Consider the following 25,454-nt stretch of genomic DNA (forward strand, 5'->3'; position numbering starts at 1 on the left):
AAGCTATGCACTGCCTATATTCTATTGACGCTTCTGGGGTTGTCCATCATTAGTTAATCATAGCAAGCTCTTAGCATTCAATCTGCCTACAGATTATATACACACACATAAAGCATGTGTGCACACACTGGTATGTTGCACTGTTATTCTTGTTCATAGTCTTATTCTTAAGTATCAGTTTGGTTCATTGGTAACGTTCTCGCCTCCAAGTCAAAAGGCTGTAGATTCAAGCCCCGCTCCGGCACATCATTTAGTCTGTGCTGAATTAGCTGATCTCATCTCTAAGTGACCTCAGTGTCCCTGGCTAAGGAATGGAAAAATCAGCAGTCCAGAGTGGGAACTGCATTTAATTAGTGGGTCCTGCTGGAAAATGCACAAGAATAGACATTGGTGAGGTGATGACTGACCTCTGCAGTTCTTTCTCTCATGGTGGAATAGTCTGGAATAGCTGCTCAATGCCCAGGCACCTACATGAAGATTGGCCACTTGGTTGAGATATCAGAGGGCTTATTGGCTGGTTTAGAATCGTACGCTTGTGCCTTCAAGAGTGGGGGGGGGGTGGAGAACAGGCAAAAATATTGAAGCCCACAATGTTAAAAAAAAACCTGCAGAACTCAGTTGCTGGTGAAGGGCTCATGATTTATGGTTCTATCATGCTTGTGAAAGAACTTCAGTATTCATACGGTTCCAGTGAGATGTCCTCTGTATATTACATTTTAGTGCATTCAGATACCACAGTGAATCTGTGAAATGTTTTTAGCTCTGCATTGTACATTTTTTCATCTATTTTATAATGTATAGAAGTTGAAAGTTATGAACAATCATTTCTGTATATTGATCAATGAGGATTTGTTGAGCTACAAAAGACTTCCAGTATTCAAATGTGTATAGTATTAAAATAATATAATTGTTAAAGTGCTGTTTAAGAACCTAGTGAAAATGCCTCTTAAGTAGAACATGTGACATTGCTGAAAGGTTTAACAAATAACATTACTGTAAAAATGTTAAGTCTCTGAAATTTAGAATTTGCAACCAATTATGACAACATTAAGGGCTTGTTTCAAGAACCTTATTCTTTTTGAGAATTCATTAAATCATAAATCTGAGGTAGATAAAATGTCTACCAGATGATTTTACATGTTAGCTTAGAAGACTGGATAAGTAATTCTGTGTTTGTGTGACTGTGGTTCCTGTTGTAAAAATTAGGGTAACTGTTTCATGGTCACACTATGTGCTTCTGACACCAAATACCCATACTAATTTATTTTATAGTATCTTAGATGGCAACTGATATTTGAAGGGGTTGCAGTGCAATTTATTGGTGGCCTATATCAATATGAGATATCAATATCCAATTATAGTACACCACCCATAGTTGCTTTGAGTAAATAAAACCCTGTCAGTTAAAATAAATGAAAGCAACAATGTGAATATTTCAGAAACAAGTGTCACAGCAGACCTAAAGCAACATATTTCATCTTGATTGTTGCAGCATACAGATTTGAGGTTGAAATCATAGAGAAGAATACAGGAATTAATCATTGAATTTTTTAAAATTAATTGTAATAGAAAGGATTACACAAGTTCTAAAATAGATTGCATTCCATTTAGCAGATGTAGTTCCTTTTTAAAAAAAAATAAAAGAAATATATACACCACAAACAGCATTTTAAAAAATATAACATAAATGAGCTTGTTGCATAGAGGTTAGTGCACTCATTTCATGCCACGTTGATTGCAGGTTCGAGTCCAAATGCTGATTAACCAATTTGTATCTCTAATGAGCTTTGTCAGTTTTTGACTCGGCTGATGTCTGATATGACCAACCTTGAGGTGATATTCCAGGCATTGGTAATTTTGATGCTAGCCTACAGACATCCAGAAAACGTGCAATATCTCAGTTGGGTGGTTGGGAAATGCTGGTCTCCATTTTTCCAGAATCGATTTAAAATGGTTTTCGGCTGGAGGCTCGCTAATAGATTGTTATTGGGTAGATGGATCCAATTAATTGTAGTCATGCTGCATTTTATTCTAATAATTAAAATTATTAATACACATGGAGGGGCAAGTTACATTTAGGGCAGAAGAAAATGGGTGACAAAAAAAACAGGAAAACAAGTGCCACAAGGGGATAGTAACATTAGTTGCTCCCATGTGGGTCATTGCTCTCCTTGACAACGTCCCCCTCAAAAGCAAAAGCTACTTTTAAGTCGGTAAAATTCTCTTTTTGTGTTATTAAGTGTAGTTTTCCTATCAGCAAAGAGTCTCAGTAAAGGAAGATATAGTTGAGATACTGGATGGGCTAAAAATTGATAAAGAAGAAGTACTTGAAAGGCTCGCTGTACTTAAAGTAGATAAGTCACCCGGTCCGGATGGGAGGCATCCTAGGTTGCTGAGGGAAGTAAGGGTGGAAATTGCGGAGGTACTGGCCATAATCTTCCAAACATCCGTAGATACGGGGGGTGATGCCAGAAGACTGGAGAATTGCAAATGTTATATCCTTGTTCATAAAAGGTGTAACGATGAACCCAGCAACTATAGGCCAGTCAGTTTAACCTCAGTGGTAGGGAAACTTTTAGAACCGATAATCCAGGACAGAATTAACAGTCACTTGGACGAGTGTGGATTGATTAGGGAAAGCCAGCATGGATTTGTTAACGTCAAATCATGTTTAACTAACCTGATAGAGTTTTTTGATGAGGGAACAGAGCGAGTAGATGAGGGCAATGCAGTTGATGTGGTGTATATGGACTTTCAAAAGGCATTTAATAAAGTGCTGCATGGTAGTCTTATCATCAAGATTGTGGCCCATGGAATAAAGGGGGCATAGCAACATGGATACAGAATGGCTAAGGGACAGGAAACAGAGAGTAGAGGTGAATGGTTGATTTTCGGACTGGAGGGAGGCGTACAGTGGTATTCCCCAGGGGTCGGTGCTGGGACCACTGCTTTTCTTGATATATATTAATGACTTGGAATTGGATGTACAGGGCACAATTTCAAAATTTGCAGATGACACAAAACTTGGAAGGATAGTAAACAGTGAGGAGGATAGAGATAGACTTCAAGAGGATATAGACAGGCTGGTGGCATGGGCGGACATAGCCATACTCACAGAATCATATCTTTCAGCCAACGTCCCAGACTCTTCCATCACCATCCCTGGGTATGTCCTGTCCACCAGAGGTGGCGGTACAGTGATATACAGTCAGGAGGGAGTGGCCCTGGGAGTCCACAACATTGACTCTGGACCCCATGAAATCTCATGGCATCAGGTCAAACATGGGCAAGGAAACCTCCTGCTGATTACCACCTACCGTCCTCCCTCGGCTGATGAATCAGTCCTCCTCCATGTTGAGCACCACTTGGAGGAAGCACTGAGGGTAGCAAGGGCACAGAATGTACTCTGGGTGGGGGACTTCAATGTCCATCACCAAGAGTGGCTCGGTAGCACACTACTGACCGAGCTGGCCGAGTCCTGAAGGACATAGCTGCTAGACTGGGCCTGCGGCAGGTGGTGAGCGAACCAACACGAGGGAAAAACTTACTTGACCTCGTCCTCACCAATCTACCTGTCGCAAATGCATCTGTCCATGACAGTATTGGTAGGAGTGACCACCGCACAGTCCTCGTGGAGATGAAATCCTGTCTTCGCACTGAGGACACCATCCAACGTGTTGTGTGGCACTACCACCGTGCTAAATGGGATAGATTCAGAACAGATCTAGCAGCTCAAAACTGGGCATCCATGAGGCGCTGTGGGCCATCAGCAGCAGCAGAATTGTATTCCAGCACAATCTGTAACCTCATGGCCCGGCATATTCCTCACTCTACCATTACCAACAAGCCAGGGGATCAACCCTGGTTCAATGAGGAGTGTAGAAGAGCATGCCAGGAGCAGCACCAGGCGTACCTAAAAATGAGGTGCCAACCTGGTGAAGCTACAACTCAGGACTACATGCATGCTAAACAGCGGAAGCAACATGCTATAGACAGAGCTAAGCGATTCCACAACCAACGGATCAGATCAAAGCTCTGCAGTCCTGCCACATCCAGTCGTGAATGGTGGTGGACAATTAAACAACTAACGGGAGGAGGAGGCTCTGCAAACATCCCCATTCTCAATGATGGCGGAGTCCAGCACGTGAGTGCAAAAGACAAGGCTGAAGCGTTTGCAACCATCTTCAGCCAGAAGTGCCGAGTGGATAATGCATCTCAGCCTCCTCCCGATATCCCCACCATCACGGAAGCCAGCCTTCGGCCAATTCGATTCACTCCACGTGATATCAAGAAACGGCTGAGTGCACTGGATACAGCAAAGGCTATGGGCCCCGACAGCATCCCAGCTGTAGTGCTGAAGACTTGTGCTCCAGAACTAGCTGCGCCTCTAGCCAAGCTGTTCCAGTACAGCTACAACACTGGCATCCACCCGACAATGTGGAAAATTGCCCAGGTATGTCCTGTCCACAAAAAGCAGGACAAATCCAATCCGGCCAATTACCGCCCCATCAGTCTACTCTCAATCATCAGCAAAGTGATGGAAGGTGTCGTCGACAGTGCTATCAAGCGGCACTTACTCACCAATAACCTGCTCACCGATGCTCAGTTTGGGTTCCGCCAGGACCACTCGGCTCCAGACCTCATTACAGCCTTGGTCCAAACATGGACAAAAGAGCTGAATTCCAGAGGTGAGGTGAGAGTGACTGCCCTTGACATCAAGGCAGCATTTGACCGAGTGTGGCACCAAGGAGCCCTAGTAAAATTGAAGTCAATGGGAATCAGGGGGAAAACTCTCCAGTGGCTGGAGTCATACCTAGCACAAAGGAAGATGGTAGTGGTTGTTGGAGGCCAATCATCTCAGCCCCAGGGCGTTGCTGCAGGAGTTCCTCAGGGCAGTGTCCTAGGCCCAACCATCTTCAGCTGCTTCATCAATGACCTTCCCTCCATCATAAGGTCAGAAATGGGGATGTTCGCTGATGACTGCACAGTGTTCAGTTCCATTCGCAACCCCTCAGATAATGAAGCAGTCCGAGCCTGCATGCAGCAAGACCTGGACAACATCCAGGCTTGGGCTGATAAGTGGCAAGTAACATTCGCGCCAGATAAGTGCCAGGCAATGACCATCTCCAACAAGAGAGAGTCTAACCACCTCCCCTTGACATTCAACGGCATTACCATCGCCGAATCCCCCACCATCAACATCCTGGGGGTCACCATTGACCAGAAACTTAACTGGACCAGCCATATAAATACTGTGGCTACGAGAGCAGGTCAGAGGCTGGGTATTCTGCGGCGAGTGACTCACCTCCTGACTCCCCAAAGCCTTTCCACCATCTACAAGGCACAAGTCAGGAGTGTGATGGAATACTCTCCACTTGCCTGGATGAGAGCAGCTCCAACAACACTCAAGAAGCTCGACACCATCCAAGATAAAGCAGCCCGCTTGATTGGCACCCCATCCACCACCCTAAACATTCACTCCCTTCACCACCGGCGCACTGTGGCTGCAGTGTGCACCATCCACAGGATGCACTGCAGCAACTCGCCAAGGCTTCTTCGACAGCACCTCCCAAACCCGCGACCTCTACCACCTAGAAGGACAAGGGCAGCAGGCGCATGGGAACAACACCACCTGCACGTTCCCCTCCAAGTCACACACCATCCCGACTTGGAAATATATCGCCGTTCCTTCATTGTCGCTGGGTCAAAATCCTGGAACTCCCTTCCTAACAGCACTGTGGGAGAACCATCACCACACGGACTGCAGCGGTTCAAGAAGGCGGTTCACCACCACCTTCTCGAGGGCAATTAGGGATGGGCAATAAATGCCGGCCTTGCCAGCGACGCCCACATCCCGTGAACGAATAAAAAAAAAGATGAAATTTAACGCAGAAAAATGCTAAGTGATATATTTCGGTAGGAAAAACGAGGTCACAACTCTAAAAGGAGTACAGGAACAGAGAGATCTGGGGGTATATGTGCACAAATCATTGAAGGTGGTGGGCAGGTTGAGAAAGCAGTTAAAAAAGCATACGGGATCCTGGGCTTTATAAATAGAGGCATAGAGTACAAAAGTATGGAAGTCATGATGAACCTTTATAAAACACTGGTTCAGCCACAACGGGAGTATTATGTCCAGCTCTGAGCACTGCACTTTAGGAAAGATGTGAAGGCCTTGGAGAGAGTGCAGAAGAGATTTACTAGAATGATTCCAGGGATGAGGGACTTTAGTTGCATGAATAGATGGGAGAAGCTGGGGTTGTTCTCCTTGGAACAGAGACGGTTGCAAGGAGCTTTGATAGAGGTATGCAAAATCATGAAGGGTCTAGACAGAGTAGATAGAGAGAAACTGTTCCCATTGTCGGAAGGGTCAAGAACCAGAGGTCATAGATTTAAGGTGATTGACAAAAGAACCAAAGGTGACATGAGGAAAAACTTTTTTACCCAGCGAGTGGTTAGGATCTGGAATGCACTGCCTGAGTGGGTGGTGGAGGCAGATTCAATCCTGGCCTTCAAAAGGGAACTGGATAAGTACTTGAAAGGAAAAAATTTGCAGGGCTACGGGGATAAGGCGGGGCAGTGGGACTAGCTGGATTGCTCTTGCATAGAGCCAGCGCGGACTCGATGGGTCGAATGGCCTCCTTCTGTGCTGTAACCATTCTATGATTCTAGGACTTCCACCCATTTAGTGTCTTAAAGGCATCCAGAGGCTTGTCGCAGCTAAGATCTGATAGGATGGCTTTACCTGCGCAAATTGGCTGTCGCATTTCCTTCATTGCAACAGTGATTATACTTCATTGGCGGTAAAGCACTTTGGGATGTCCTGAGGTCGTGAAAGGTGCTATATAAATGCAACTTCTTCTTCTTCTACATCTCACTGGGTAGATCACAATACTGCTGAAAAGAAAAAAACACCCCATTCTCACTTGGGTGGCGATTGAGTGGCCTTGCAAGAAAATTAAGTAAATAAAAGCCTAATGTTCAACACCCAGATAATAGACCCTCCCCTTTATTTGCTTTCCAAAAACTGGATCTCTATGTCGACCAATGGAAAAGCCTGTTGAGCAATCACTCACTGGTGAAATGGGTGCAGATTGAATTGCTGCCACTTGAGCTCAATTCTTCTGTCAAGAGTTGGATTAGTTTGATCTTTAGCGGACCATCTTGGTGAAAACAGCTCTAGCATGGTCGGATGTTACCACAAGGAGGAGACTTTATTCTGATTCCCTGGCCTTCAGGGAGCAGTGCTCCTCAAGGATGGTTTAAGCTGAGGGAGACAGTGAAGGAAGGGGAATGGTGGAATATTGTGCAGCATCTGCATCCCATGAACTCAGCCATGGAGGAACAGATACAAAGAGGAAAAGAAAATTGCCAGGGCAGTCTTAATAATAAGAAAGGTTTAAATGGAAACCAGCTTTAGGATTGTCAGATGTTTAATATGACATAGTTATGGCCCGAGTAATAAAATCACAATTTACAGCTAGTACCCTGTATTAGTGTGCTGATATTCACCCTAAACTGTGCTAATTTACAGTCTCTGCATGACAGGGTCAATTTAGCGATCCCAGCTAAAAAACTGCGTGGATTGCTGCGTGAGGCCCGAGTTCTGCACTGGCAGAATGATGACCTGGCTTTGATGAGCGTTATGTGACAAACTCATGAATATCATCGAAAAATGCAACCTATGCAGCTTGAGCCTTGCGTAGGGAGTGAGAGGAAGCCTACCGCACAGAATATCACAAACGCCGTTGTTCAAAGTGGGATGAAAATTGTTAACACTTTCTTTGAAAGGCTTAAAAATGTTTCACACAATTTTCAGTCTTTGCCATGGCTGTACAGGAGAAAAAGCAATGACCAAGAACCAAAGGACAGTGAACCCCAACGTGGAAGCACAAATCTGAGTTGGTTAGCAATTGGTGGCAGTAGTGCTGCCACTGACCCCAGTGGCTGCAGAAGTGGACATGCTCAGGCATGAGGTGGATGAGAGGAGGGTTAACTGGTTGGAACTCCAGGGTACAAGGTAGTGTCTTAAGTCTTGCAGGAGGCAGTGGCTAGGCTAAAAACTGGCTGTAGTACCTATAGGATATGTTAAAGATGAAAGAGAAGACAACATACTTTAAACAATCTGGCAAGCTGACATTACACAACAGTATGATGTATCATGTAGACCCGAAGATTCCATGCCATAGAGTTTTGCCTGTCAACCAGTTCCACATTTTTGTTCACCCATGCCAAGCCTTCATCTTATAACTGTGTTACTGCATCTTATGCATACACGTACCTCACTCAGCAAGGCCTACAGTCGCAATGCAAAATTGGCCTGCTCTCCCAATTCAGCAATCCCTCTGCACCTGTTCTTGCACCTCAAAAGTATCCTGAATTGTCTCTTACATCTTTAGTTATGTTACATTTAACGGTCATCATTCCTCTTGGTTGTTCAGTTGTTTTATACTTTTTTCCCATTCTTTTTCAGGTCACCCAGGCACCATATTTTTTTCTGCCCAGCCTGCTCCTAGCCCACTGCTACTATTCCTCTGTAGCCAGCCAGTAGTCATGTGAAGTATAATAACATCTTGTTCCTTTACCCTTTGTGTCATGGCGCTTCCAAGCTGAAAATTCTATTTGGAAGCTCCATCTTGGCTTACTCCTGCTTTTTCTGCCTATTTCACCAAGCCCCAAGCATTCTATCCCTAAGCTTGATTTTGCTTTCTTTCTGAATGCGTATTGGTTTCTCTGAAGTTATGTCATCTTCGGGTGCTATCTTGTGTACCCTTACTAGACTTGAATACATAATCTAGGCTGACATTTCAGTACAGTATTGAGAGAGTTCTGCACTGTCAGAGGTGCCGTCTTTCTGATAAGATGCGAAACCGAGGCCTCATCTGCCCTCTCGGGGACATAAAAGATCCCATGGCACAATTTTGAAGAAAAGCAGGGGAGTTCTGTCTGGTGTCCTGGCCAATAGTTATCCCTCAACCAACATCACTAAAACAGATTATCTGGTCATTATCACATTGCTGTTTGTGGGACCTTGCTGTGCGCAAATTGACTGCCGTTGTTTCCTACATTACAACAGAGACTACACTTGAAAAAGTACTTAATTGGCTGTAAAGTGCTTTGTGATGTCCTGAGGTCATGAAAGGCGCTATATAAACGCAAGTTCTTTCTTTTCTTTCTCACCACCAAAACAGTGACTAGAATTTTGTAACTTCCTGTCCCTATGGCACAATTAAGAATAGAGCTGTAGGGAAAGTCTAAGTGATCATTAGACACAACTGATATTCAGACTTGAGTTCCATATTTGAGTCCAATTGGGAGTGTTGCAATCACTAGAATCCCTGCACATCTGTAGTTTCAATCCATTGTACCTCAACTGTGAAATATTTATATCAAAAAATTAGCACCGTAGTGTTTAATCCAGTGTGTGCCAATTCACAGAACGTGTGCACCATATCAGTAAAGTCGCATTTAATCGAGAATGTCTTGATTTACACATGTGCACCATCTCAGTCCAGTCATATGTACCCCACAATCACCTGATTTACAGCATGCATGTTGTATCAGTGCAGCATGCTTCCTTTTAACCTTTCTATTGATGTGAGAGTATTATCATATCACAAGATACCAGCTTTTGCTAAATAACCTTTAACCCACAGCAGAATAACTTCTAATTTTTCACGAGAGCAGCACTGTATTTAACTTTGAACTTTCACTACTGTTTCATGCTTAGTACAACAACTGAGTGTCAGTAGATCTACAGCCACTCTCAGCAGAGTTCTGCACACACCAAATCTAGAAAAGAACTGATTGATGCTTATGATGACATTCACTAGCCTTTAGAGTAGGTCATTGGCAGTATGAGGTGCAAGTATGAATTATGGATTTTTCAATATATAAGCCAGCCCTTAAAATTGAAGTTTGCGAGTTTTACGCGAGTGCTGCTCGTTTGCAATTGGATACTATAGTTGGTGTGCATGTATTACTTAAGTTTAAAAAAAAATGTTCCTCAAGATCCTGCTAACTCTAAAACGAAATCCTTGCAAATCAACCTCCACTTTCCCAAGAAATGATTATAATCAGAAGCAGCCTGAGGTACTGCCGTTGATGGAAATGACTCTGTGAACCAAGACAGGATGTCATTCTTCAGAAAAGGTGGAGTGATGGTCTATTGAAGTAGTCTGATAGCAAAGCTGGGAAAAGCTGCCAGGAATATCCTTGTTTTGTAAGCAGCAGGCAACAGTGTTTTATCTGACAGACAGCGTGTAAATCTGTCCCCGGAATGTCCAGATGTTTAGTTTCCAACAGTCACTGTAATAATCTCCTTATTTTCTCCAGTTAGAGCGATAACATCACTTAGCAGAATGCAGGACTGGCAGAATGCTGACGGATGACGCTGTTGGTCTATGATTGTACTCTATCGTTGACATAGGAAAAAATAAAAACGGAAATGTTGGCAGATGATTATTGTGGTATTTAAATGATCTTTGCAATTGTTTCTTTTGTTTTGCCTATTCACGGTGAAGGTGAACAGATAAGTGCATCAGAGGAAAAATTGCCACAGAAACTTTAATTGATTGTTACGGCTATTAGCTTACCTTCTGTTAAGCTATTGAGTTGAGTTAGTTAGCTGATTTTTATTTTGAAGTGCAAAAGAGACTGTAATATACTGGGCTTGGATTGTTTCATGCCATGGCTCCCTAAATATGCTGTGTTGTGTTCTGCACAATCACTTTAGAAACTGCTGACAACACAATATCACGGGGAACCGAGAAGAGTCAAAAATGTTGCAGTTTTTTGGAGCGTTGTCTTCCATCTGTAGCACTCAAACTTGCAGACATAGAGAAGTGATATGAATACCTTATTAATGCAGCATTTATTGCTCATTTAGGCTGTACGTGCACTTATCGAGATAGCAGGCGATAGGATTGATGAAAGGAGTATTTGCTGACTTTTGTAAGCAGTAACTGATTCCTGCTCTGGCTTTACTCAGGTCAGATGTAAAGCAGGGTTCTACAGCAGCAGCGAGATAATTGCCTTTCAACATCAGAAAGCACCTCCGCTATGTTAGAGTAACATTCCATTTTGCTACTCTCTAGTTATCATAGAATCCTACAACACAAAAGGAGGCCATTTGGCCCATCGTGCCTGTGCCAGCTCTTTGAAAGAGCAATCCAATTAGTCCCACTCCCCTACTCTTCCCATAATAAATACTTAATATGTTAATTGTTGTCAAGCATTTGATGTTTTCCACTTTAACTTTCAGTAATAGGTAGAAGATCCAACCCTCCCAAACACTAATATTGGCACTGCCCTAATAACCTAGAGATATTACCACAAAAATAAAATGAAAAACATTAGTTTTTTTCCCACAGTTTTGGTCATCTTGTGTCTGCTGCATGCCAGGACCAGCTTTGGCCCAAGAGCTTTGCAAGTAAAACTTTTATGTCTTACAGTGACTGATATATTGCGCTCCCAGCTGCATGCAGCTTCCAGCAATGACTTGTATGGTGTGGCCGCCGTGGCTCAGTTGGTAGCGCTCTTGCCTCTGAGTCAGAAGGTTGTGGGTTCAAGTCCCACTCTAGAGACTTGAGCACAAAAATATAGGCTGACACTCCAGTGCACTAATGGAGTGTAAAAGATCCCATGACACTATTTCAAAGAAGTGGAGGGGAATTCTACCTGGTGTCCTTGCAAATATTTAACCCTCAATCAACATCACTTTTTTAAAAAAAAAACAGATTATCTGGTCATTATCACATTGCTGTTTGTGGGAGCTTGCTGTGCGCAAATTGGCTGCCACGTTTCCTACTTTATAACAGTGACTACACTTCAAAAGTACTTCATTGGCTGTAATGCGCTTTGGGACATCCATGCTCTTTCACCTTCCCACCACCCGGTCACCTTTCTACCACTCCTTCACTCCTGTAATGACTCCTACCTCTTCCCCTTTGTACTACCCACTCAACTCCTGTATTCTCCCCTCACCCTTGCTATACTGTTAATCACCTCAACCCTAATCCGGGACAAAATTAAAAGTCACTTGGACAGTTGTGGATTAATAAAGGAAAGCCAGCAGGGATTTGTTAAAGGCAAATTATGTTTAATTAACTTAATTGAGTTTTTTGATGAGATAATAGAGAGGGTTAATGAGGGCAATGCAGTTGATGTTGTGTATATGGACTTTCAAAAGGCGTTTGATAAGCTGCCACATAATAGGCTTGTCAGCAAAATTGAAGCCCATGGAATAAAAGGGGCAGTGGCAGCATGGATATGAAATTGGCTAAGTGACAGGAAACAGAGTAGTGGTGAACAGTTGTTTTTTGGACTGGAGGAAGGTTTACAGTGGTGATCCCCAGGGATCGGTATTAGGACCACTACTTTTTTTGATATGTATTAATCATAGAATGGTTACAACACAGATGGAGTTCATTCGGCCCGAGAGCCCATGCTGGCTCTGCAAGAGCAATCCAGCTAGTCCCACAACCCCGCCCTTTCCCCGTAGCCCTGCAAATTATTTCCCTTCAAGTACTTATCCGATTCCCTTTTGAAAGCCGCGATTGAATCTGCCTTCACCACACCCTCAAGCAGTCTATTCCAGATCATAACCACTTGCTGCGTAAAAAACTTTTTCCTCTTGTCGAATTTGGTTCTTTTGCCAATCACCTAAAACCTGTGCCCACCGGTTCTTGACCCTTCCACCAATGGGAACAGTTTCTCTCTATCTATTCTGTCTACACCCCTCATGATTTTAAACACCTCTATCAAATCTCCTTTCAACCTCCTCTGCTGTAAGGAGAACAACCCCAGCTTCTCCAGTCTATGCACATAACTAAAGTCCGACGTCCCTGGAACCATTCTAGTAAATCTTTTCTGTACCTTCTCTATGGCCATCACATCCTTCCTAAAGTGCGGTGCCCAGAATTGGACACAATACTCCAGTTGTGGCCGAAACAGTGTTTTATAAAGGTTCATCATAATTTCTTTGCTTTTGTACTCTTTGCCTCTATTTATAAAGCCCAGGATTTCTGAACCTGTCCTGCCACCTTCAAAGATTTGTGCACATAATACCCCCAGGTCTCTCTATTCCTGCATCCCTTTTATAATTGTACCATTTAGTTTATATTGCCTCTCCTCATCGTTCCTATCAAAATGTATCACATCGCACTTCTCTGTATTAAATTTCTTCTGCCACGTGTCTGCCCATTCCACTAGCCTGTCTATGTCATCTTGAAGTCTATCACTATCCTCCTCACTGTTCACTACACTTCCAAATTTTGTGTCATCTGCAAATTTTGAAATTGTGCCCTGTACATCCAAGTCCAAGTCATTAATATATTTCAAGAAAAGCAGTGGTCCTAGTACTGACCCCTGGGGAACACTGTATACCTTCCTCCAGTCCGAAAAACAACCTTTCACCACTACTCTCTGTTTCCTGTCACTTAGCCAATTTCGCATCCACGCTGCCACTGCCCCTTTTATTCCATGGGCTTCAACTTTGTTGACAAGCCTGTTATATGGCACTTTATCAAACGCCTTTTGGAAGTCCATATACACATCAACCGCATTGCCCTCATCAACCTTCTCTGTTACCTCATCAAAAAACTCAATCAAGTTAGTTCAACACGATTTGCCTTTAACAAATCCATAATGATTTGGACTTGGGTGTACAGGGCACAATTTCAAAATTTGCAGATAGCACAAAACTTGGAAGTTTAGTAAACAGTGAGGAGGATGGTAATAGACTTCAAGAGGACATAGACAGGCTGGTGGAATGGTTGGACACATGGCAGATGGAATTTAACGAAGAGAAGTGCGAAGTGATACATTTTGGCAGGAAGAATGAGGAGAGGCAATATAAACTAAATGGTACAATTCTAAAGGGGATGCAGGGACTGAGAGACCTGGGGGTATTATATGCACAAATCTTTGAAGGTGGCAGGACAGGTTGAGAAAGCAGTTAAAAAAGCATACAGGATCCTGGGCTTTATGATAGAGGCATAGAGTACAAAAGCAAGGAAGTTACGTTGAACCTTTATAAAACATTGGTTCAGTCACAGCTGGAGTATTGTGTCCAATTCTGGGCATCGCACATTAGGAAGGATGTGAAGGCCTTATAGAGGATGCAGGAAAGGTTTACTAGAATGGTTCCAGGGATGGAGGACTTCATTACGTGGATAGACTGGAGAAGCTGAGGTTGTTCTCCTTAGAGCAGAGAAGGTTAAGAGGAGATTTGACAGAAGTGTTCAACATCATGCAGGGTTTAGGTAAAGTAAATAAAGAGAAACTGTTCCCATTGGCGGAAGGGTTGAGAACCAGAGAACTCAGATTTAAGGTGATTGGCAAAAGAACCAAAGACAACATGAGGAAAAAACATTTTTATGCAGCAAGTAGATATGATCTGGAAGGTGCTGCCCGAGGCGGTGGTGGAAGCAGATTCAATCATGGCTTTCAAAAAGGAATTGGATAAATACTTGAAGGGAAAAAATTTGCAGGGCTACGGAGAAAGAACATGGGAATTGGATTAACTATGATAATCCTCCATCCACTGCCCCCAAAGAACTGGTATCAAAAGACCAGAGACCCCCTCATCTTCCATCAGTTTTCCTCCTTCCATCTCCCTCCCTTCTTATCTGTTTCACTCAGAAGTTTTCTTTCCTTTCAAAATTCAACTTGTTGTTTTTCTTAATTGAAATCAAACTAGAATGAGGAAAAGAACTACCTGTTGGCCTTTCTCTTTGTCTTTCTCTTCTCCCTTTATTACATGGGTGTTAGAAATTAGAACCTCTAATGCATAGCTGGAAGTAATTAGCATTGACCCTTTCCAGCTGTCAACAAAATACAAGCGAGATCTTCAGTGAGCTGCAAAATTCAACTGGTGGCTGGCTGTTTTTTTTTTGAAAATTGAAGTAACATTAAATGAAGAAATGCACACCCTATTTCTGTTTCACATTCCCCCTCTCTCTCTGACCCCCTGCCTGTCAAAGTGTGTCTCTCAGGTGTAAGCAATAATTAGCATTGACCTTTTCTAACTGTCAACAAAATATAGATGAAATAGTTGAATTTTGAAGCCAATTAATTGTTTTTTTGAAAAATTGGACTAACCTTAACACTCTCGCTCTCACACACAGACACTTTCTCTCATCCTCCCTCTGTCTCTTTCCCCTTAGCGCCTTAGCTTAATACACTTTCTGAAGTTTAATGAACACAAAACAAACGCTACAGAAGTTCAGAACACTGTAATTTTTACTCTCTTTCACTCTTGCACGCACCTCTTTTTTAAAAAAAATAAAACTTACCATCAAATTTACTTAAAAGCTTTTGAGATGTGTTGTTGTTGTGGTGGGGATGGAGAAATTGCCTGATGTTCACTGTGGTACCACAATTTATATTGAAGGTTTGGCAGTCTCCCCTCCTTTTAAAAAAAAAAGCCCTCTCTCAATTCCTATGGAGCAGCCCAGGGGGAAGGCTGCTCCCAGGTTTAATGATGCCTCACTCCAGGTATTATTGGATGGGGTGAGGGGGAGGACAGAGATCTTCCCCCCCCCCCCCCCCCCGGCGGGCGGGAGGAAGCGGCCTGCCTCTACTAACTACCACCCCATCTCTTTTCTTCCTTTCCTCTCAAGTCCTTGAACATGTTGTCGCCTCCCAAATTCATGCAACATTAGGTTTGAATCCCTCCAATCAAGTTCCTATCCCTGCCATTGAACCCTAACAGCGCTAACCAAAGTCATAAATGACATCGGATGGATGGTAGAACTTCAGGGAGTTAGAAAGTAAGGCCCATGGTATAAGGAAGCTTTTTGAAGCTAGTCTGCCCCAGTAACAGCAGAAACAAAAATATTGGGCCCGACATTAGGAGGGCGGCGGGGGGTCGACTGGGTGCGTGGGTAACGCTCCCAGTGAAATCGGGGTGCTCCACATGGAATCGCAGGCTAATTGGATCCACTTACCTTGGCTTCCGGGTTTCGCGCTGGAAAGCTGCGCAGCGGGCGGACTGCGCATGTGCAGCATAGACTGTCAGCTGGAGGAGCCCTATTTAAAGGGGCAGTCCTCCACTGACTGATGCTGCAGGAAACAGGAAAAATTACAGCATGGAGCAGCCCAGGGGGAAGGCTGCTCCCAGGTTTAATGATGCCTCACTCCAGGTATTATTTGATGGGGTGAGGAGCAGGGGGAGGACAGAGATCCTCCCCCCCCCCCCCCCCGGCGGGTGGGAGGAAGCGGCCTGCCTCTACCATCAAGAAGGCCTGGCTCAAGGTGGCAGAGGAGGTCACCTGCACCACCAACATATCACGCACCTGCACACAGTGCAGGAGGCACTTTAGTGACCTAAGTAGGTCAGCCAAAGTGAGTACACTTACTCATTCCCCTACACTCCGTCTGCCACATCACCGCCCCCACCCCACATCTCCTTCTGCACTGCCAACACTACTCTATCACATCACTCCTCACACCCACTCAAAGCTCATCCTCATCTTACCTGCACTTACTCACCTCGCCAGTACTCATCCCACCACTACCACTCAACCCAATCCTCATACAATCTCATGGCTCTGTCTCATACTCACCCTCTTATGCATCTCTTTCACGGTCAGCCTCACTCAACCCTGTGCTGCAGCCACAGGGCACGCATCACATATGTGCAGTAGGAAGCGTAAGGCAAACGTGTCGTGAGCATGAAGGGGATGCACAAGGGTGTTTGAGGGCTTGTCATGGTGTTTACCTATATTTAATTTCTGATCAACTCACATAACATATTATATTGTCACCACTGCTGCCACGTCTTTGCAAATCTTGTCTGGTTTGTGCAATAATGCCCTTTCCTGAGGATCACCATGAAGACCCACAACTGATGCCACCCATTGTGTCACTGCAGAGTGGGTGTAGGTGTATTTGCAGGGCTCTTTTGTGCAGACGACTGAGAGACGTCGGCGATGTCCCCGGTGGCACCCTGGAAGGATGCAGAGGAGAAGTAGTTGAGGACAGTGGTGACTTTGACAACGACAGGTAAGAAGGTGGTGCTCGGGCCAGCCGGGAGCAGCTCGGCATGAAGGAGGCTGCAGATGTCCACGACTACATGTTGAGTGACTCTGAGCCTCCGTGTGCACTGCTGCTCAGAGAGGTCTAGGAAGCTGAGCTTCAGTCTGTGGACCCTGTGGCGAGGCTAGTGCCCTCTGCGACGCATCTCTCCCTGCGGTTGCCCTCCCTCCTGCTGTACAGGTGGATGTGTCACAGCACTGTGTTGTGGAGCTCCACGTGTCAGAGGTGGACGGCTTGGCTGGCGAGGCTGGTGATGCTGTTCGTCCTCCGAGGAGGTCATGACTACAGCTACGGCGGCCCCCATCCGGAAGATGTACATCTGAGGGGGTCCGCAAGGTAGGTACGTGTGTCTAGACCCCGGGGTAAGTGTGCAAGTTGGTGAATTTTGTTGTTAGGAGGAGGGTGGTGGAGGCCAAACTTTGTCCAAAGTGACAGAGTGGCCTCCTGCAATGAGTGAGGGTCTCCCCGCCCCACCTGTCAAATGGACCTTTGTAGCTGCCACAGGCTGATGGCTGCAACACGTCCATTTGAACTGGGAGTGTTTCCCCCAGTACGGGAAACAGTCTCAGTTCATTGCAAAATCCCACCCCTCCTAAAATGTTATGTTAATCAGGTCTTTAAACGACCTGAAATACCTTAATGAGTACTTTAAGTGGCACCCCGCCGGCTTTAATTGCCAGCGGGAGTCCCACACGCGGGGGCTGTGCGCGCATCTAAGCGCGTCACTGGGGAACCCGGAAGTGGGCGGGTTGGAGCCGGGCTCCAGACCCGCCCCAGGAATCCCCAATTTTCTCAGTCCCCCGGCCGCGAACGCGCCGGCTCGGGGATGCGAAGATCGAGCCCATTGAGATTGTCTATGTGAACTAGTATTGACCACGCTGAGATCTGAAGTAGTCAGTTAACCTAAGCATTACAGAAGTGACCAGGAGTGTGTTTTAATGCTGAAAGCCAATAGCTGAGGGCATTATTATACACTGAAGGTCACTTTTGCAACTTGAGGGAGCAATAGTTTACCTTACAGCTCAAAAATAGCAATCGATATTTGTTTTATTCTACCCTTAGTCAATTTATTTTAAAATCTGAAAGATTTCACCCATTTTCCACAGGCCATACATAGGCTGTCCTCTGTCACATCTTGGCTAGTAGTTTTATTGCCTATTGACATGAGCCATTGAATTTTGTGTCTGTGTGCATGTAGATATAATTAGTTTCTTAGTTGGAAGTGAGACATTATACTTTAACTAAATGTACAGAATAAGTCCAGAATTGAGCTGTTAAATATTTTGTTGGTACTTTCTATTCATTAAATTATAATTTTGTAATTATGTGTTACAGTGGCAGATGCTGTTGAAACACAGCTCTAAAATATAAAATAGTCCATTTTTATGTGTGTTTTCTGAGACTTTGAATACTTGTGTATTTTTGCTTACATAGGTATTTTGCTGAAGTTATTTGCCTTTTTTTAAAATTTGCCTTTTTGCTGCTATATCGTCAGGTATTTTCGTATGTATTTTTTAATTCCGTGCTATTTCAGGGCCATTGTGATCTCCTGGACATAATTTCGATCGCTTAAGGGGATTGGAAAGGAATTTTCCAGGTTTCTTCCTCCTAATTGTCCTGGGTTTTGAACTGGTCTTTCGCATCTTCCTGGAGATCACACGGTTTCAGGTGGGGTGGGGAGTGTACATATTGTGATGCACAAGTGTGAGAGACAGGCTGGATTGACCAGTAGGTCTTTTTCTGTCCATCATTGTTCGTATTTCTCCCATGGGATTACCTAAAGGTTTTGAGAGGTGGTGTTTATTGAATGTTTCTCAAATTGTGTTTAGCCCTATGCAGTTAGGTTACGATGTTTGGCATTTTCTTTCCTCGATTAGGATTTGCTGTATACCTCAGTTGCGTAGAAAGCTTTAGTATTGGGGTTTGCAGGAGGTGAGGATTTTGTACCAATGATTGTAAAGACAAATAGTAAAGCTGGAAATGCACACCAGACCAGTGAGCATCTTCAAGAGAAAAGATGGGTTAACATTTTTGGAGCGAATCTTCAGAAGACTATGCTATCTTCTTATTCTTATGCTGATCGATCAGCATATGTACTTTCAGGTTTTTCATATATTATAAATTATACATATTGGTAGATAGTTTTTTTTACCAGCAGTCTAATGTACATCTTTTACATAATAGTTTTAGTGCCCATTTCTCCTTGGGTAGCTAGACCGAATTTTAAATGCACCTTGTCTTTCTTTCAGAGCTGATTAGACGTGACACTTACATTCAGTAACACTGTAGGCTGTGGAATGTTTTACATTGCATCTATTCCAGATTTATTTGCATTTTATATCAATATTATATGTTTAGGATATTTTATTAAAAGAAAGCACATGGGATAATTATCTTCAGATAATGACCCCAAAAAACCATTGAAAAGCCATTTATATATGTGATGTTCTGTTAGAAAGCAAGATTTACAGATATGACAATATTTATACTGCACATTCCGTGACAAACCATGGTTGTTACTCTTCTTACTTCAGCCCAGTAAATCACTTGGGGACTGGGCAGCCTATCTGGCAACAGCACCAAGTTAATCAATGCCTCTTACCACATGGAGTCAAGCCTATTGAAGTTTGTCTGGTCATCGTGCAAAGATGTGGAAATGGGATACGGTTCAGCAGTGATTGTAATTCCAGGCTTTGTATATAAAGTATGGATGTTGTGTGCCGTAGCAGTGGTTTAAGTTCACGCTGACGTAATTGGTTGAGTAACCTTGTATGATGGCTTTCCATTTAGTCTTTGCTCTGACAGTATGTGCCCTGGATAAGTGGGGGGACTACACAGGTGAAATCTATTCTCACATTTGCCTTGGGGGCAACTGGACTGTAACAGAATTTTTCAAACCCTTTGGGTCCTACTGCAGAGCAGAGAATAAATGGCTGAAGTGCCGGGTCTCGACAGAAAAATCAATGCCTCGTTATACAGACGTGCCTGCAATTCTGTCTGTAAAAGTCCATACAGGTACTACAGTTCATTTTTTTTTTAAAATGCTGCGGCAGTATTATGTGTATTTTGCTAATTTTTTTCCCCAGCTCCTTACATCTTATTTCCCCCCCCTTTTTTTTTTGCAACAGGAAATTTGTGTGTGAAATTTGTGACCGAACTTTCACAGAGAAGTGGGCCCTGACCAATCACAAGAAGCTGCACATGGGCCAGAAGCCGTTTAAGTGCACTTGGCTGACGTGCCACTACTCCTTCCTCACAGCATCTGCCATGAGAGATCACTTCAGGACTCACACAGGTTTGCTCTTTTAACAGACTAAAAAAAAGCGGTTGTTAAATCTGTAAGCGACTTCAATTTAGAAAAAAAAAAGCAAACCCTGCTACACTTTTACTGCAGTCCAGGCTAATTCGCTAATCACATTTACATAGAAATTGCAACACGGAAAGAGGCTGTTTGCCCCAACCAGTCCCAATTAAACCCAAATTTGTGTTCCCCTTTTCTGTTACTCTGTTTTGTTAACCCTTTGAGGGCTACAGCAGTGCTTCAACAACAACAACTTGCATTTATATAGAGCCTTTAACGTTGTAAAAATGTCTCAAATCACTTCAAAGGAGCATTATTAGACAAAGCTTGACACCAAGCCACATAGGAGATATTAGGACAGAAAACCTTGATCAAAGAGGTAGGTTTTAAGGAGCCACTTAAAGGACAAGAGGGAGATAGAGAGGCAGCAAAGTTAGGGAGGGAATTCCAGAGCTTAGGCCCCAGGCAGCTGAAGGCACGACCCTCAGCGGTGGAACGGGAGAATTGGAGGAACGCAGAGATCTCGGAAGGTTGTAGGATTACAAGAGGTTACAGAGATGGGGAGGGGCGAGGCAATGGAAGGATTTGAAAACCAGGATGAGAATTTTAAAATTGAGTCGTTCCCGGACCAGGAGCCAATGTAGGTCAGTGAGCACAGGGGTGATGGGTGAGCAGGACTTAGTGCGAGTTAGGATACGGGCAGCAGAGTTTTGGATGAGCTCAAGTTTATGGAGGGAAACTTCTCAGTAGCTTGGTTCTGAGAACATGAGAGAATCTTTTTTAGCTAATTCCTTGAATGCTATTAGCTAAGACCTTTTTATATTGCAGAATTGCTGTGGCACTGTAGAATCTGCCCCATTTACATCACAGGGCAGATTCCACAGCACTGGGATCACTATGAAAACTGCTGTGCTTGTTCAAGAGGATACCCATGTTTGATGAGTTATGTATTACATAGCGAAGTTCCCAGCCTGAGCTGATACTCCGCCATTCCTAAACATACAAAAATGGTCAGCCTTTTAATCAAAGCAATTTGCTTAGTATTTTGAAGGCGCGATTGAATAGCAATGGGTCATTAAATGCACGCTGTAACACGGAATAGGGAACATTCAGGTTAATGGAAGGATTGTGTCCAATTCTGGGCACTCACTTTAGAAAGGATATCAAGGACTTGGAGACGATACAGAGGAAATTTAGTAGCATGATACCAGGCATGATGGAATTCAGTTATGTAGAGAGACTGGAGAAGTTGGGATTGTTCTCCTTGGAGCAAAGAAGGTTAAGGGGAGATTTAATAGAGGTGTTTAAAATGATGAGGGGTTTTGATAGGGTAGATAAGGAGAAACTGTTTCCACTGGCAGGAGGGTCAGTAACCAGAGGACACAGAGTTAAGATAATTGGCAAAAAAGCCAGGGGGGAGTTGAGGGAAAAATTTTTTACTCAAGGAGTTGTTATGATCTGGAATGTATTGCCTGAAAAAGTGGTGGAAGCAGATTCATTAATAACTTACAAAAAAAATTGGATATATACTTAAAAAGGAAACATTTGCAGGCTTTGGGGAAAGAGCAGGGGAGCGGGACTAATTGGATAGCTCTTTCGAGAGCCGGCACAGGCATGATGGGCCGAATGGCTTCCTGTGTTGTATGATTCTATGATATAGCATCTTTAAAGTTGAAAAACATCTCAAGGCTCTTCAGAGGTGTAATTTTTAAAAATGAACACTGAGCCAAAGATGGCATTATCAGCAGGGGTGACTAAAAGCTTGGTCGAAGCAGTGGGTTTTATGGAGAGTTTTAAAGGAGGAGAGATATGGTTTAGGAAGCGAATTCCAGAGTGGGCGGCTGAAGGCGGCTGATGGGGCAAAGTGGGAGGGATGCCAGAGTCTGATGATTGGAGATTGTCAGATTTTAGGAGGTTACAGAGAAGGGAGGGGCAAGGCGATGAAAGGATTTAAACACAAAGGTAGGAATTTTAAATTAGAAGCATGAGGGGACTGGGTGCCAACGTAGGTCAGTGGACACAGGGATGATGAGAGAGCAGGGCTTGATGTGCGCAGGAGGGTTTTGGATGAACTGGTTTACGGAGGGTGGAAGATGGGAGGCCGGCCCAAAGAGCTTTGGAGTCGTCGAGCCTGGAAGTGGCGAAGACATGGACGAAGGTTTCTGCGCCAGATACACTTGGATAGGGTGGAAGTGGGAGATGTTACAGAGATAAAGTAGGCGGTCTTTGTGACGGAAAGGATGTTAGGTCAGAAGCACAGCTCGTGGTTGACTAAGACGCCAAGGTTGCGAATAGTCTGGTTCAGCCTCAGACCGTGCTTGGACATGGTATGGAATTGGTGGCAAGGGTACGGAGCCTGTGGCAGGGACCGAGGGCAATGGCCTCTATCTCCCAGTGTTTATCTGGAGGAAATTGCGGCTCATCAAAGACTGGATGTCGAACAAGCAATGTGACAGCATGGAGGCAGTGGAGGGGTCACGAGGTGGTGGAGAGGTAGAGTTGAGCGTCGTCAAAGTACTTGTGGAAGCTGATCCCATATCTGTGAATGACGACGCCAAGGAGCAGTATTTAAGAAGAAAAGAAAGACTTGCATTTATATAGCGCCTTTCATGACTTCGGGACGTCCCAAAGTGCTTTACAGCCAATTAAGTACTTTTTTGCAGTGTAGTCACTGTTCTAATGTAGGGAGGCGCGGCAGCCAATTTGCGCACAGCAAACTCCCACAGATAGCAATGTGATAATGACCAGATGATCTGTTTTTGTAATGTTGGCTGAGTGATAAATATTGGCCAGGATACCAGGGAGAGAACTCCCCTGCTCTTCTTCGAAATAGTGCCTTGGGATCTTTAACGTCCACCTGAGAGGGCATAATGGGCTTCGGTTTAACGTCTCATCCAAAAGATGGCACCTTCGACTGAGCAGCACTCCCTGTATTGCACTGACTATGAATAAGCACTATGTAGATGAATAAGAGGAGGGGCCACAGATAAATCCTTGGGTGGTAACAGTGTGGAGATGGGACGAGAAGCCATTGCTAGAGATACTTTGGCTAGGGTAAGAGTGGAACCAACAGAGAGCAGTTCCACTTAGCTGGACAATGGACGAGAGGCGTTGGAAGAGGAATGTGTGACCGTATAAAAGTCTGCAGAGAGGACGTGGAAGGATAATGCACCACAGTCACAGAAGATGTCACTTGCTACTTTAGATAGGGCCAGTGCAGTTTTGTGGCAGTACGGAAACCTGATTGGAGAGTTTCAAACAGGGTGTTGCACGATTTGACAGGTGAAACCAACTGATCAAATAAGCTTACAAAATCGAGTACGGTTACAAAATACAGTGAATTAGGCTAATAATAGACTACGAGAGAACTATGGATTTATAACATACAGTTCATCCGACCTCTCGCCAGTCCTTTTCCAACCATTAGAACAATCTCACAAATAAAATGAAGCCCTGAGAACTGGCACAATGAGTGCTACGGGCACTGTCCAATGTCCTTGTGTCTTTTGGTAACATGTTATCTTAAGCCATATCCCTCAGGGTAGGGAGTTTCATGTGAAATACTTGAGCCAAAGAATTAGTTTTTTTTTGCCTGAGCAGTCTATAATCCAGCATGAGCTCAAGAATCTGCAGATAGACCCGACTTGATCTGCTTAATTTCTTTGAAGAAGGAAAGCAGATGAATTTAAAAGATATCACCAAGCAAAAATACAATAGATTATCAATTAATAAGAGAGAACATGGCCACTTTTATGTATTGCTGTTAGCTGGTTTAGCACGCAACCACATTTGAATCTGACTTTACACAATCAGAACACTTGTGTAAAAATAATTGTGAACCTCAATTGAACGGCTGGAACCAATTTACAGAGTCCTATCCTGCTAACACCTGCAAAACACGGTGCTTGGCATTTACTTCAGATTAACTATAATTTTCCAAGTGCAAAGGCCAGCAAATTTTGAAGTAGACACCTACTTTAAATCCTTATTTGGAAGAATATGTTTTTTTAATATATAAAAAATAAAGCAGTACAAATTTAGCAATTTGTGGCAACCCTATTTATGGAGCTATCATTTTGTTTGCGTTACATTAGATTGAGTGCATGCTTAATTTAAGTGCATTACTTGACTTGCAAAGAAAGAATATCAGAAATGTGAAGGAGAACTTTTTTTTTATTCGTTCATGGGATGTAGGCGTTGCTGGCAAGGCCAGTGTTTATTGCCCATCCCTTTCTCTGCTCTTTTTAAAAATGTGATGTCTATACAAAATTCTTTTGCAAGTATGGGACGCATCGGTTAAGCGATTGTGTTCAAAATAGAAAAATGAATGTTGCTAAATGGTAGGTCATTAACATCTCAGAATCCAAGTCCTAGTTCAGTATATGCAAGTAATGGATAATCTGCACCAATTACAGTGAGATATATATCTAGTACGCGTCCATCACGCAACAATAACAACTACTTGCATTTATATAGCGCCTTTAACGTAGTAAAAACGTCCCAAGGCGCTTCACAGGAGCGTCACCAGACAAAAATTGACACCGAACCATATAAAGAGATATCAGGACAGGCGACCAAAAGCTGGGTCAAAGAGATAGGTTTTAATGAGCACTGTAAAGGAGGAGAGAGATAGAGAGGTGGAGAAGTTTAGGGAGGGAATTCCAGAGCTTAGGGCCTAGAGAGCTGAAGGCACGGCGAAATCGGGGATGCGCAAGAGGCCAGAATTGAAGGAGCGCAGAGATCTCGGAGGGTTGTAAGGCTGGAGGAAGTTACAGAGATAGGGAGGGGCGAGGCCATGGAGGGATTTGAACGCAAGGTTGAGAATTTTAAAATCGAGACACATATTCATTACAGAAGCAAAACAATCTTGGGTGTTGGCGTGGGGGGAGAAAGCCAGCCTGTTATTGACCTGGAGCCTGAAATTCACAACCACTTTCCAATCTGTAAACGACAATGCCCACATCAAACAACAATTACACTCTTATTGACCTGAAGTGGGGTTGCCAACTCTGGTTGAATGTATTCCTGGAGAATTCATTGCATGAACTCCTGCCTCCAATCGTCCCGCCCAGTCAAACAGCCTTTTTGCCCATCTCTGATTTTTTACAACTAA

General features: G+C 43.8%; 1 protein-coding gene across 2 annotated transcripts in view; it reads left to right on the top strand.

Annotated features, from left to right (window-relative positions):
• znf407 (zinc finger protein 407) overlaps positions 1 to 25,454 on the top strand; it is a 439,270-nt gene that overhangs the window by 258,251 nt on the left and 155,565 nt on the right. For both annotated transcript variants that reach the window (XM_067981928.1, XM_067981929.1), the window contains exon 5: positions 20,169 to 20,335. In XM_067981928.1, the coding sequence (XP_067838029.1) occupies positions 20,169 to 20,335 (167 nt within the window). The remainder of the gene's footprint in view (positions 1 to 20,168; positions 20,336 to 25,454) is intronic.

This window comes from Heptranchias perlo, chromosome 3 (assembly GCF_035084215.1).
Source record: "Heptranchias perlo isolate sHepPer1 chromosome 3, sHepPer1.hap1, whole genome shotgun sequence".
In the NCBI taxonomy this organism is placed as follows: Eukaryota; Metazoa; Chordata; class Chondrichthyes; order Hexanchiformes; family Hexanchidae; genus Heptranchias; species Heptranchias perlo.